This window comes from Halictus rubicundus, chromosome 9 (assembly GCF_050948215.1).
Source record: "Halictus rubicundus isolate RS-2024b chromosome 9, iyHalRubi1_principal, whole genome shotgun sequence".
NCBI classification, from domain to species: Eukaryota; Metazoa; Arthropoda; class Insecta; order Hymenoptera; family Halictidae; genus Halictus; species Halictus rubicundus.
Window position 1 is genome coordinate 11349072 of NC_135157.1, and position 14904 is coordinate 11363975.

General features: G+C 43.0%; 1 protein-coding gene and 1 non-coding gene across 3 annotated transcripts in view; both read left to right on the forward strand.

Annotated features, from left to right (window-relative positions):
• LOC143357109 (uncharacterized) overlaps positions 1–14783 on the forward strand; it is a 40327-nt gene extending 25544 nt beyond the window's left edge. Inside the window, exons 4-8 of one of the 2 annotated variants that reach the window (XM_076793352.1) lie at positions 260–352; positions 6484–6546; positions 7386–7523; positions 11474–11699; positions 14370–14783. In XM_076793352.1, coding sequence (XP_076649467.1) covers positions 260–352; positions 6484–6546; positions 7386–7523; positions 11474–11699; positions 14370–14500 — 651 coding nt within the window. In that variant the 3' untranslated portion in view covers positions 14501–14783. The remainder of the gene's footprint in view (positions 1–259; positions 353–6483; positions 6547–7385; positions 7524–11473; positions 11700–14369) is intronic. The other variant, XM_076793353.1, reaches the window with a different exon arrangement.
• On the forward strand, positions 12402–12520 carry LOC143357598 (5S ribosomal RNA). The gene has a single exon (XR_013082863.1). It is a non-coding gene; the product is annotated as a 5S ribosomal RNA (ribosomal RNA).
• Positions 14784–14904: the final 121 nt, after the last annotated feature.

Consider the following 14904-nt stretch of genomic DNA (forward strand, 5'->3'; position numbering starts at 1 on the left):
CGTGAGAGCCATTGTTCCGAGAATCGTCTCCCTTCCACTCGGGGAGACTCGAGCACCCTGTTTCCGTCGTAAGCTCGCCCTCGGCTCTTAAACTTTTCGAGCAGACTGTGTCCCGGAAATGCTCCTCGAGATACGAAACTGAAGAAAGATATTAAAGTCGAGAACGGGCCATTAAATCGGGCCTGCTCGTGCCACAGGGTTCGTTTCCCCTGGCACCGTTCCATTTATCTCTGTACATTTATGACCGATGATGTTTCAGGATCAACGCGTCTTCCTCATCCCGTGGATCGTCATCGTGGCTGCGACATCCTTCGTCGACGTGGCACACACTTTCTACCTGTTCGCCGCTGCTGTAAGTACTATCATCCTTGAAAAGGGGAACATAAACGTTACTTGCGCCACCGACGAGCATTATAGACGTAGAACTCTGATGGAACTTTCTTGATATGGTTCTGTGCGATTCGTGTAATTTTAATTCCTCACGGTATTTTAGCAGGAGAGTTCCTTAAGAGAGCATAAACGTTACGTGCGCTGTCGTTCAGTATTATAGCCCTGGAACTATTAGAACTTGGAACATATAGAACTTTCTGGATAAAAAATATTTTAATGCAATATAAAATATCACATTCTATATTATTTGCGATTTGATCGTATGATTTATTAATTGACTGTTGAGAAGTCATGTTTGTAGTACTTGAAAATTTATAGAATTCTTGATCGATTACTTTTCTAAAGTCACGCATCTTTTTAACGTTCTATCATTCTTTTTAACAATCTAAAGCCGTCTGAACGATCAAATTGCAAAAGATTTGGGTCTGGAAATGTCCCCGTCGCTCTCAATCGTAATTCCAAAATACCTTGCTGGAAAAGCTCGTCGCTGGAACGGCGTCAGAGTAATTTCTAATCGAAAATCCGAGCGGCGGATCGTACAGGCTGGTTCATTTTATCGAGCCGTGTAAAAGCGTCGTGTAGGAAAGCTCTTCGCTCGACACAACGTTCCCGTTGTTCCCTGCCTGTCGCTTTCAATCGCTTTCGATTCACTCCGTTCACTCTGTTCCCGTTTTTCCCGGTTTTTCCCAGCGTCGGCACGTTTTCCCGGCCGAAAAAAGCATCGGCGCTCGTTTCCCTTTTTCCTCGAAGATGTTTCCTGGGGTTGGAAGCGACCCAGCAATTATCACGAACATATCCTCTTACCACGCGAGAGGACGATCATGCGGGTCGGTTCTCACGGGAACACGAGCACAAAAACCGGAAACACGCGGACACGGGGCCACAGACACCCATACTCGAACTCGCGACGAAGCTCGCGCGAATCTTTTTGGCACGCAAGTGCTTTCGATCGATCGCTATTGTGCGTGATGTCATTGAAACGCTCCCGAAAATGATGGCGTTGGAGAACAATTATTCATCCACTTGTACGTAGACTTGTGCAAAATGAAAATTGCACATACTCATATTACACTTCGAACAGGTGGTCCAGCTTGTAAATACATACCAAATTTTTCATTTCGTTCCAATAAATGATTTAATCTCAATAAACCAAATAAAAAGGCTTAGTAAGAAAATCAGCATGGATCTCAAACGAGTAGACCCAAAAATATGTAAAAAATATTAACGCGTAAGAATTTGAACGGATCCAGTCATGGCAGCCATGAAATCGTTAAAGCATATGTCCCAATTAGTGCGGCTTGATTTTGATATTAGAACCCGCCGCGCGGAATTTTCTGCCACGTTCCTCATTTCGTTTAATTACACGTGGCCTTCCGTCGGTTTTCTCCGAGCCCGGGCCGGAAGTGGGTCATCTTTTACGAGAGCCCCGTGGCTCTGTCGCGGAAACCGTCCGGTAATTGATCCACTAGTTTTGTGGACGAACGTCCGCGTTCCTCGCGGCAACGTTACAGAGAAGTTTCATTAACGAGTCTCTCCTGTCAATACGCGTAATCAGCTCTTTCATCGGCGGAACACTATCATAAGTTTCGAGTGGGTGACCAACCGGTAACTAGCTCGCCATTTAAACAGCGTCGTGGTGCAATCATTCGAACTCGATACATTCTCCCGAATCGAGGAACATTGCGTGCTGCAACGTCGATGACGCACGATTCCGAAAATTATTCGAGACCGCGTCAGCATCGATTACCGCAAAAAGTGCGGAGGATTACTAACCCGCATTAATGTTACCGCAGAATGAATTAATTATCCCGTGTTTATGCAGATTCGTGACTGCACAGATTAATTCGCAGAAGTTGGGATTAAATCGGAATTTATAACAGGCGAAAGCTCAAATTGGACTACACAATTTTATGCGTGCTGGACGTTGATAATTTACAATTTAATAGTAAGCGGATGTGGACCTTTTATTGGCCAATTTATACAAATTTGCATTCTTTGAACATGCTTGTGCCGAAGAAGCTTGAAATATTATCGAAGCTTTTAAAATATTTTCATATTATGTTTTATTAGATTTAACGGTTCACTTTAACCATTTTTTTTTAACGGTCTTGTTAAAAAATATTTGATACGAGGAGCGTCAGCAGTCTGGCGAGCGGCTTTCGCCGAAGGCAGCTTCCATCTTAAAACTCGCAAGACTAATAAACTTCCACGGTTTGTTTCCGGTCGATCGTTGATTTCTCAGCAGGAAAAACAAAACTCTGGGCAGGATAACCTGATTAACAGATCATTTCCCGGCAGGCGAGTTCGATTTTCCTACCCGTCGATGAAGTTACCGTTAGAACGTTAGAGCTGCTTTTCCGCGAAACTTCCACCAGTTCAGTTGCCGACTTTTGAGTTTTCCGCTCACGGGGAAACAGTTTCGACTGTTTTGTTCGCTCGAAACTTCGAAAATCGTATTAATATACGATTTCTTCTAGTAGGTAACCAAGGAATTTCAGTTCAGTATGGGCTCGTTTTTTAATTCCCGAAGAATCGAAATTGAACGTAACGAGCTCCAAAAACATTTCTCGAGCAATTTCTTTTTCTTTCGATTATCCGATCGCTATTCGAACCGAAACTCCTCGAGGTTTGAGATGATTGCCATTCCCGCGCGCTGGTTTCACCCTCAAATGGGTCGAACAATCGTTCGCGCGCTTTATTCGAAAGCAGCGCGCGTGTCGAGTGCTCGTTCACCCGTGATTTTGACGTCTTTCGAGAACGACGTCACTCAACCTTGCATGGAAAACGGTTTACGTAGAGCCTGCTTTTCGTTTCCGTTGACGCGTGCATTCGATTTTTCGAGATCGAGAGCCACGGTTCGGTATTTCTCCTGTACACGTCCTCGCTTTGAAGCTTCGGTTGTTTACTGCCGATTTTTACCGAAAAATAGCTGCACGGTGTTAAACACGCAATAACAGCCGTAATAGTTCGTAGTCGAAGCACTGAGCATGTTCTCAGCCTTTGAAAACATTCGAAACTTTTTGTTCCTTCACCGAGAAATTTCTGTGTTAAACTGCGTATGAAATGTCCGATTTTTAGAATGTAAATGTAGTGATTAGAAAACAATTTTTTACCTGAATTGCAACTGGAGTGAAATAGAAATTTATTTTCTGGTTGGAACATCTAATATCACATAGGCAACAACCTAATACTTGATGTATTTAAATTTTTATATTTTCAATTTATGCGTTAACTATATTTAAGAGTACCCTAGTGCGGGTGTATGAATAAGTGATAACACTTCACAAGGGAATATGAAGTTTATGGTAAAAACTAGAATCGAGGTTGTTGCCCCTCGAAGGATGGGATAAAGTAGCTTATAACAAGTGCGTTGAGAATACCCTCTCAAAGGTACAGCGCGTAGGCGTGCCTCGAGCAGTCCCTTACAAAATGTTCATTTATTATTAAACAGTCTATCTAACATTTCCCACCGAAAACTCTCCAAGTTTCTTCAATCATAAATACCCCCCTGAATATCCAAGTTTACCAGCATCTCGTGCTCTCCCGCTCAAGAATCTTGGCTTGTACGAGTTTATTCGAAAAAGATCCGCTATCTTATTCTGCTTGGCGCGGCTCTTGAAGATTTTCTATTATTCATCGAGCTGGAAATGTTCTTCTAACACATGCCCATATATAATACTTCCCTGAAGTGTTACGTTGATGTTCTCGTATTTCTTATCAATGGACTGCGGATTTTATGCGTTTACGATAAAAATTGATACATACAGTTTAAAGCAATGGACATGTGAAACAGATTTAAGGACATCAGTCTATCAGTTTCGGCTTAACAAGATAAAGGAAAAAAGAAATTTCTATTTCTATTTCTATATTTCTCCTGTGTCTTGCAATTAAAGAAAACCTTTTCCATTTTGCATAAAGGCCCGCAGACAAACACTTTGAAATATAGAAACAGATTCTCGAATAAAAAGAACAATGTTTATACTTTATGATTTAATTCAACGATGTGAAAGAATTTTCAGCCAGACCAATATAATTCTGTAAGAGTAGTTCGATTCACAGGGACGATGTCTGACCAAATACCGACTCACACTACTGCCGCTAACAGTACTATTTATCCGTGGCAGTTTAAATTACTTCCGAAGCAATAATTTATCATATCACTGGATAGACAATACATGTATTCTGACACCAATTTCCGGTTTCATGTATTAACCTTAACATTTTTAATTTTGTAAACGTCGACACACTTCCTGAAACTCCACGGTGTTCGCCTAAACGAGATCGACGGGATACACGCAATCGTCTCGAGGTAGATCGATGACTCGGTCACGTGTTCTCGCATAGGGGAAGTGACATAACGCAATTCGCCCGGAGGATTGATCTCCGATGCTCACAGGTGGCTGCGGGAATCTCGATCGCGTATTCACCGGACTAATGAAATAAGTAATAACGTGGGCAGATCATGTCATCGCGATGCTCGTTGGTGGTTCGTCCGTTATTCACTATAATCAACAGATCGCTGGTTTTACGTGTTCATGGCGATTTCTCAGTCTCCTGACTATGACGTAAAATGTTTGACAAAGTGGAATCAGATTTTCCTGCTCGCAGGAACATGACAGAACAACGGTACACTCATTTTTTTTAAACCGAATTTTTTTGCAATTTTGCTCCCAACATTTCGGTACAGATATTGTTTCAAAGCTGACCCTTCAAACCCGCAATTACTTTTGCACAAACCTAATAACTAGACTGCGGATCTTGATGCATTTATAACAAAATTTAGTAGATAAAATTTGAAATTGTAGGAAAATTAGAAAAATTTCAATATACCATTTCTCATCTAATGAAATTAGCAAGTGATGAAATAACATTCTACTTGGTTTCTATTTCTTGTAATCGATGCAGACAATTTTTATTTTGCATAAAGATCCGCGCAGTCTACCAAGAACTAAACATTCCCTTTAACAACCGTGCATCGTGCTCAGTGAATATTTCTCCAGGCTTTGTGTCAACTTGCACAGACAATGGTGCTGTTATTGTCACGAAGGAAACCATGCGATACCTTTACCACGCTGAAGAATGCTTTAGATTAAAAAGACCGGAAACGCTTTAATAAAAACTTCCGTGGGAATATCAATAATACTCGAGTGCAGGCAAAGGAACATTTTCCTCTGATCCTTAGTCGTTCGCTCGTGCACATTCTTTTTTAACATCATTTTATATGCATTGGTTTCTCTTTGCCATGATTGAATTTAGGTTCGACGAATGCTTAGATATTCGCAAAAGTGGAAATAAATGAAGCTACATATTTAGTTAATCAAAAATGTCCGTCAAGCGCCGATGATATTTACCTCAGGCTTACTTAATTTTTCATTTACACTCCCCTGCTAAGAAAGATAAATTTTTACGTATCCCGGGTTCCAACAATGCATAATAAATTTGGACAAACAGCATGCTGCTAGTGTACTAACGACGATACGAATAATCCTGGCTCGCGAAGTGGAATGAGCCAGTTGTAGTCAGCCGTCCGTATAGAAAGGCAGAGGCTCGTTAAACTCGTTAGGTTATTTCCGGCGGACAGACCGAGAGGATAAGAACCATGGACACTTAAACGACGCTGCAGGACATACGGAAATGTTCATCGGCCGTGTCGCATACTAATCGAGCCCTGTATGTATCAGGGTACAGGTGTACAAGTTCGTCTCTGCCGCGGCATAATAGCGTATCCGACCGTACGCGTAATCTTCATTAACGTTCTTGCAGAGCTTTTTTTCCCCTCGAAACGTAGAAAAGAGCGGGGACGAAGTTTTTGCGAGAGTATCGAGTGACCATTCCCGCGAATCCAGAAAAGAAACGGGAAATTACTTTCCCGAATCGCTTTTTGTTTCTCGGCGGATCGATCGACGCTGTTCATTATTGCGGAGAGCGAGACAACCTTTCCCGCGGAAACCAAACAGATGACAAATGGTAGAAAAACGTCATACAAACTGGAAAAATAACAGAAAAAATACACAGCGTCGGGATTCGCCGAGGAAATTTGTGTGCGTTCGAGCAAGGCTCGATCGACTGATCTAATTTTACGTTCTGTTTCAGTCTACCTTCGACCCGGCGAAAGTGATGCTGTACACGCTGAACTTCTTCCATTTCTGCTTGAACGTGAGTAGATTTTAATGAATCACACTGGCCATTGGAATTAATTTTGGAAACCTTCAAATTAGTATATCCAACGAAAGAAAATTTTTCGGAGACGGTAGACTGTAGATTTTATAAATCTATATAAATGATTCTACACATAAGAAAATTGACTTAACGGCAACCCAGAAGTTTTTAACTTTTTACTATGTAATCCGGTACATCTTGAGGAGACAAGAAAAAACATCCATAGATACAAGCTCCGCGCTTAACGCGTTAAAATCGCTCAATTTTAAACACCCGTAACTTTTTAACCAATAAATTCCTCGCGTTCAAACGAGGAATTAAATTAAGGGAAGGGATTATAGGAAGGGATTATATAGTAAAAAGTTACAAATTTCTGGGTCGCCAAAGTGAAGTTTTCAACATAACGAAGGAATGAAATTTCTGGTGAACTCTGTTCCCGTAAATCATTCCCCACAATTTATATTTCCATACAAAATTCACTCGAGCGTCAATGTTAATCATATTACTTTTATTACTATTACATATTACGATTAAATTCGCATTGCCAACGACAGAAATTATAATAAACGGAAAACGCCGTCGGGCAAAATGTGATCCGATTACGCAATCGCGATTCCCATTAAAATGCAGTAATCCTCGATCATTATTATTACACGGACCTACGACTGCAATAGCGAAATGATAAACGATCACGGAAAGTAGTCCGCAATTAACAGTCGCGTTTCGGATCGCATTCTGTCCCAGCGCGTGGCAGAGACGAATCTGTCACGTTATCAGACGACTATCAGACCTGCTCGGCGAATTACGGGTTATGTTCCGTCTGTCCTTTACTTCAGACATATTTGCTGTTGTGCGTCATCTCCCAGTATCAAGAATATATGGCCGGTCGAGGGACCGCCGCGGACGACTACGAATACAGGGTCAGTATTCTGAGACTGTCTCAGCGGAAACAGGAACGGGATAAGGGACGAAAAGTTAAGTGTACTAATTGTATTGTTCACACTGTTCCATTTTCTTCTCTCGTCGCGGAAATCTACTGCGCACACTGGGTTAGCGTAATCCCAAATCTTTCGAAAAGAAACAGAAACTTGTGTTCTTCATTGTGATTGTTAACCCATTAGCATCATAGGAAAATATAAAAGGAAGGCCTTTGTCACCAAACTTTTTTTTTATTATTATATTTAAGTACAAAAATGACTACAAGTAGAGAACTTCATTTTAAAAAATCAGAAGTACCACTTTCATCTCCAACAACACCCTTCATTTCTATTTTTTAGCTAACGAATAATGATAGTGAGCAACAAAGTTGAGCGTATGCGTACGGCTCCGGTGATAGTGATCAGGAAAATTGAGCGTATATATACGCGAATGATGCAAATGGGTTAACGCGGGATTTGTTCATTGACGTTCTGAATGATAGGAGAACGTGTTTCGGAAAGAGAGTATTTTATATTCCAATCGTACCGGAAACATCTTTTCAGAGTGAACGGTTTGTTTAAGACCGTTCACCTCGTCGCTTTGAATGAAATGTTGCAGAAAAATGCGTGGGAAAGTTTACAAAATTAGGAAACCGGAGCACCAATAAAGCTCTCAGTGTGTTTCGATGATTTCAAATAAAATACTATGCAACAGAAAGTATAATTTTGCCGGGTCTGTAAGAGAGAAGCACGCGGGAATTTTATTGGATGCTTGCTAAAACATTTGATTTCCGAGAGGACACCCCCAACCGGGATCGTAGAAAGTGCTATATCAGGCGTCCCGAGGATCTGCATGCAACAATAAGGGGACGCGAAGAATTCGTCGAAGGACCGCTTGACAGGGGTCGACATTTTCAGCCGAGGAATTGCTATTATTGGGCAACGGTGACAAGTGTATTCTAGGGGCGAGCCGTCGCGTGTCTTCCGTTACTCTAGAAAAGGAGCTTCGGACACCGGCGACGTTCAAACACGTCCCCGATCGAAACCCGATTGCGTCCTTTCGCGTCGCGTCAAAAGAAATCCCATCATTCGGCTAGACCGACCGTAGTTCCAGGCCGGGAATAGATCTCTGTGGCACACGTCGATCGCAGATCGTTATCGAAATGGGGTCTTCCGGCAGTCGATTGCAACTCGTTCGCGATCTCGATTGATGTTCTTTCTCGATCGTCTTCTAATCGATCCTCGATTGTCCCATTAATACGCTTCCCTCTCTAATGCGTTTCGACGATCGATCTTAATCCGTCTTGTTAGCTGAATGACTATTACTTGACACTCTGACGGCAACCATTTTTCCGAAGGGACGTCCCGATCTGGAGATATCGGTAATTCGTCGATGACTAATGGCAAGCGAGACGCTGTAATCGGGCTTGCTGGCGTTTGATATTGTAATACGGACGCTCCCGAATCCTTATCTTCGAAATTTACGGTCCCGCCATTTTGTTGTGAATTGTGGTACCGCGTGCGATTTTATCATCGCGATATTAGACGATACGGTGCCTCGTCGCATATAGCGGGGTCTGGAAGGGATCGTTCGCATATCTTCGATGTTTGGCGATTTGGAACGCAACTATGCTAAATTTTAGAAGCACTTGCAGCGTTGGTGAAATTTGTTCTTTTAGACTCTTTTTACGATCGCGTACTTTCCACGATGATAACCCATAATGTTCTTTTTAAGGCTGTATATCTGTGATCACGTTGGTTAACGCAATTTGTTGTTGGTAAAAAAGAAATTACTGAACTATTTTATTGCCAAACAAGCTAGTCTAACAGACGTTCGAAGCGAAAGCTATTTGAATCTGCGTGTCTCCGTTCTACTTTAAAAATCGCTCATCTTTAACACAACTTTTGAACCGGCGAATTCCTCGCATTGATACTTCGATTTTTGGCATTTTCTCGTCAAAATCTACAGGATTATATCAGAGCAAAGATAGAACTTTTTGGTCCCAGAAGATGAAGTTTAACCTCAATTTTTTGGACACTTATTATCAGCCCTTCAACGCGTTCGAGTTTGTTGACAAATGTTTCTCTAAGAGTCGCTTTCTCGGCATACGCAAAAATGGAGCGACGTCACTGTTCGATTTCCTGTTGGTTAGAGTCGGATTTTGATCATCTGGATGTCTAGAATGTCTAGTGGGCGCGTGGCAATGGTCTCGGCTGGCAAAGAGGAAATTCGATCCCGCCTCTATACGTTGATTAATGCAAATTGTGTAGGCTGTGACGTTGAACCTGCATGCCAATGCATGAATATCGAACACGCGCTATTGGCTTCCTTGAAGCGTCGGCGGACGTCGCGACGTCCTTTCTGCCGAAGGTCCCTCGAATAGACGTCACCCGGCTCGACAGACACGATCGCTGACAGACCTGATTTAACCCGACACGAGACCGGGGAAACGCGATCCTGTCGATTTGTCGAGCCGCGCTTAAAATTCACGAAGGACCTGCTGTCTGTCAATGATCCTTTTACCAGTGGACAATAAGTTCGCAGAAAGAGAACTTAATTATCTATATCTTCGACGAAATTAGCTTCGTCAGTTTCAAAGTACCTCTCTTTAGTGTACGAATTAAATTGTACGAACCAGCCCCAGTTTAAAATGAAACAGAAAAAGTGCATGGTTGCAGCAGCAAAGGATTCGTGGTTATTAAAACTGCAGTTCGAATTTCTTATGCAATGCACTCTTATGCGCGTTTTCCTTACGCTATATTGATACATCATAGCGGTCACAAAACCATGAATACCTATTGTCAGACTTTGTAGTTCTTCTGATCAGAACGATAACGTGCCCCGAAGGAACGCGAGCGAAAATAGGTATCGATCGATCGATTGTTTAGAAATAATTTAATTGATCGGACTATAATAAGACGCTTCCCTTCGCCTTGTTCTTAACCCCCTCTTCTTTTTACTCTCGCTGGCAAGTGGTGTGAAAATTACAAGAATATTCGCCGCGTTGAAAGCTCCCACGTTTAAAGCCAGATGTCGATAGAAATTGTTCGCGATGCGTAACGAGGCTGTTACTTTAATTGGAACTCGATGAAGCCCTTAATAGGGGAAAATCAGTTTCTTCCCCGCGGCGCGGCATGTCGAAGTGATCGAAAGGCTTCTTAATTGCGTTAACATCCTCAATCTGTTTATGCGACTTAATACCCTCGAGGAAATGAATCGGTTCGAAATCTTCGAGCTAAATGAGGCACGGGAAGGTCGCTCAGGAGCTATTTCTTCATCCGAGATTCAATTTTCCTCTACGTTTAACACGTTGATTTCCCGACCAGCGACCATAACACGTTCGCTGCCCTAATAGGTACATTCTAAGCTCGCAAAAAAATAATAAGATTTTTAACAGCGATCGCGAACAATCTTCCTTTATGTGGTATACTCGGTTGATGCACTTTAACATTCCGCGAACCGACAAAATGATAGATTCCAAGTTGACTACGTGACTTAATTAATTGATCGCGGATCTTTATGCAAACTTTCATTCTCGTAAATCTTTTCGTGGAAAGCCAAACACGGGAACAATTTCTTCGCTGACTACTAACCCTTTAGGACTGAATAAAATAATTCTATTCTTCCATGAGCAATGTTTAAACATTGGAATAAACGTGGGAATAGAATAAATAAAAATTGTCGTTTCTAAACGAATTCGAGAGAGTTCTAATTATTGTGACAAACGCAAGTTAAGTAAAAGTGATATTCGTTTTGATTGCCGTAAATCGAAAAAAGAAATTTGCAGAAATTGCAGAAATTTTTATCCGCATTTGCATAAAGTTGCCAGGGACGATTAATCATGCTCTCGTAGTTGAATGCCGTCGACCACGCGACGCCAATGAAGCTTTTACGCGGAGAACGGGCTGATGGGATGTACAGTGTGTTAATGTGTCGGCAGAAGAAAGAAATTAGCGGCAGTGAGCGCGTTAATTATCAAATGGGTCTTATGAAGTGTCCTTTGAAGGTTCCAGCAGTGAGGTACGCGACACAGCCGCTAACAACCACTGCCACGTCTTGCTTGAGCTCCCGACGAACGGCAACGAACAACGAAACCAAAACGACCGCAACACCGACACAGAGTCCCACGGCGGCTCAGAACGCTCTGGAGAAAAGTCCAGTATCGGGGAGGCCAGCTAGGAAGCACGTACAATTCCCAGACACGGCTTTGGAGGAGCAGAAAGTAAAATCAGGTGAGGTCCAACGGAAAAGTATAGCTCTCGTGCGTCGTTGAGACAAAATCGATTCTTCAGCGTCAGAATCTGTGCACACTGACTCCCGTTAAGGGCACGGGATAGTCGCGTGACTTTTTTCAGTGTCAGCAGGTCGGTAACTGCTGTATAATTTCCGTTCACAGCCTTCAGACACAGACTTAAGATCCGTCTTGGTCTTGATCCGACGAGTCTTAAGTCTGTAACTAAACTTGTCAGATTTTTTGCTCTGTATTATCGATATTATGAATTCTGACGCCAGAACCGTGCTTCAAGTTTTTGGCTTTATTTCGCAGAGAATCAAGACAAAATATAGCTCAATTTGCAGCTGGAGATATTTTCTAGCGCGCGCTGCTCTCGATTTCATCCAGAAAACTCATCCAATGTGATAAAAATGCTTGCACTCCACGGCATGCATATCGTTAATTTTTGGCCTACTTCTATCGCTTATATTACCAAATATCTGCATAATCTCGGCAGCTCCTGACCGGCGCGCGCTAGATTGAACCTTCCTCTTTCGAATGAGCCCTTTCCCAGCGACAAAATATTCTCATGTAAGGACGAAAAGTTGAGGCACGCAAAACCGTTTTTCACTTATTTTTGTCGGTAACGTGGTCACTCTACCTTATCGAAGCTAAACGGAATCTTAAGTAGAGTATTATTCAGTTTTAAACATGTACAAATGTCAACGACCATATCAGACTGAAAAAACCGATTCTCGTCCGATCATCGAAGTTAAGCAGTGTTGAGCGTGGTTAGTACTTGGATGGGTGACCGCCTGGGAATACCGCGTGTTGTTGGCACACTTTTTTTTATTTTTCATTTATTCTTATCTTTTAAAACGGTAGACACCATTGCATAGTTCTTTTCACCTCGTTCTCAAAAATTAAAAAATAGCACAGGTACGCTGACGGATTTTGATAACAGCGACAATGTGCAAATACGCAGCAAGTAGAATTGGTTGGTCATGATCAGACGCGCCAGCCGATTGCTATCCAATAGCACGCGCATTCGCTGCATTGTCAAACTTGATTTTCTGGAGAACGCAAAAATGTTATTCCTTCTTTTTCAATTTATTTGTAACACCCGGTATACATTCATTCAAAAATACATAGGCATCCAGTAGACAGAAATTTTCTTTTTCTTCTAAAAATTCGAATCCCAATAACCATAAAATAGACACAAGGGGTTAATATAATATAATTATATATTAGATAATATTTCGTACAAGTTGACCCACGACAAACACACATAACAGTTAGCGTGTAAGATATAGCGGGAAATTAACTCCTTAGGACTCGAGTTCTCTGCCGAGGATCAATTAGGGACTGATTAAGGAGTAAGGACTAACAAATTAGGCCTCTAACCGTACCCCACGCTGTATCCCCGCAGGATTTATGTCCGCGCACGGTATCCCAATTTAGAGGTAAATGATAGTGAAAATAATGAACGCTGTCATCGACGGAAATTCGTTTTCGCATTTTCTCTTTGGTTTCTCCGAACGAATTCGTTCTGCTCACTATGTTTGCTATCTTGAGCGCATTGAAGCTCTCTACGCGGAAAATATATTTCCGGGGATTTAGAAAAAATTAAGAATTCTTAAATTCCTACCGCATTCGCAACCGCGAGCGTATCGGAGCTCCCAGTGCAGGAGATACGTTTCCGGCTCGATATCCCCGGGGATTAGTTACAAAAAATTGCAAGTTTTATTCGCAGTCGAGCAACTTTATCTTCGCGGTCGTCTTCGTGCCGATCTCAGTGCTCGGAGACGTTCCGCGAAGTTAAATCGGGTTCTGCGTTGGCAGAACGTCGCCCGTAATTTAGTATCGGTACGAAGTTTTCAGCAGTATCCCGGTCTCGGTTGTACAACGTTAATGAACTCGGCTAACAGGATGGCGTGCGCCGCGAAATTTCCAGTAAACTACATCATCGGGAACCGATCCGGTAATTACATCGCCGATTGATTTCGTACTGTTCGCTGACCTCGGATCGATCGAACCGGAGGCGAGTATCAGCCAGGCCAGCTGCGGGGCGAGCACCGGGTCGATTCGATTTTACTCTTATCCCTCGGTAGTCTTCCAGCGAACAAAGGAGGCAAACCCTGATCATCCCCGGGAAGCAGGTTTCTCGAAATTCGTCTCCGTCTCGCGCGAATCGAATCATAAACCGGTCATTTGTTCTCGAAATCCTGCTACACGATCCTACATTTCGTTTCTGACCTTCTGTACCGCCTGCTCGCGCGTTCTTACATCATCCTTTCGTCGCTGGATCGTGGAAATCTGCTGAAATAAATTTATCGATGCAGGACATGCTCTTAATAAAAGGATAAAGTGGAGTAACGGGGTCGCCCGACACAGTTAATTAAAAGCGACAATTAATTATGCTTTTCCCTGGAAGCTCTCTTCGCACATTCACTAACCAGATTTATGATCTTGAAGATCTACTTTACGTCACAGCTCACCTTACAGTGTTAAGCCTTCCCAATCCTCTGTCGGACCTCCTCCGACAATGTAAATTTCCTGTTCCACTCTAATGTCGGAACACGTCCGACAACCAATTAACTAATTTACAAAAATTGGTGAGAAATCAGGTGTGCATGAAACTGAATTGAAGATGGTTCAAAGCACGGATCGTTCTTTGCAACTGTTTCAGAGAGCTCGGCGACGATCCTGATCCCGAAGAAGGACTCGGAGACCATCAATCTGATCCCGTCGTCCCCGATGCGGATCCAGGACCAGGCGATTGACCAGTCCCAGAAAAACATTCTGATCCACCACACCTGAATCCAAGACCCTTGGATGATCGGCGCGGCGTTCCAACCAGTGTCGCCAGATCAGGGGAATTGACTCGAATCGAGGGGAAAAAGTTACCCTCTCTCTGCCAGTGCTGGATTGGTCACGTGACTGGGACGAAACGCGTCACGTGACCGGACCGTGGCGAAAGGGTGGGGGAATGGCGCCGTGGAGGGGGAAGGTAGAGTGGGGAGATAGGTCGGCGACTTTGGTCACGTGACATTGCGACACGACAGAGACGAAACGCATCACGTGATCGGGCCGTGGCGAAAGGGTGGGGGAATGGCGCCGTGGAGGGGGAAGGTAGAGTGGGGAGATAGGTCGGCGATTCTGGTCACGTGACATTGCGACACGACAGAGACGAAACGCATCACGTGATCGGGCCGTGGCGAAAG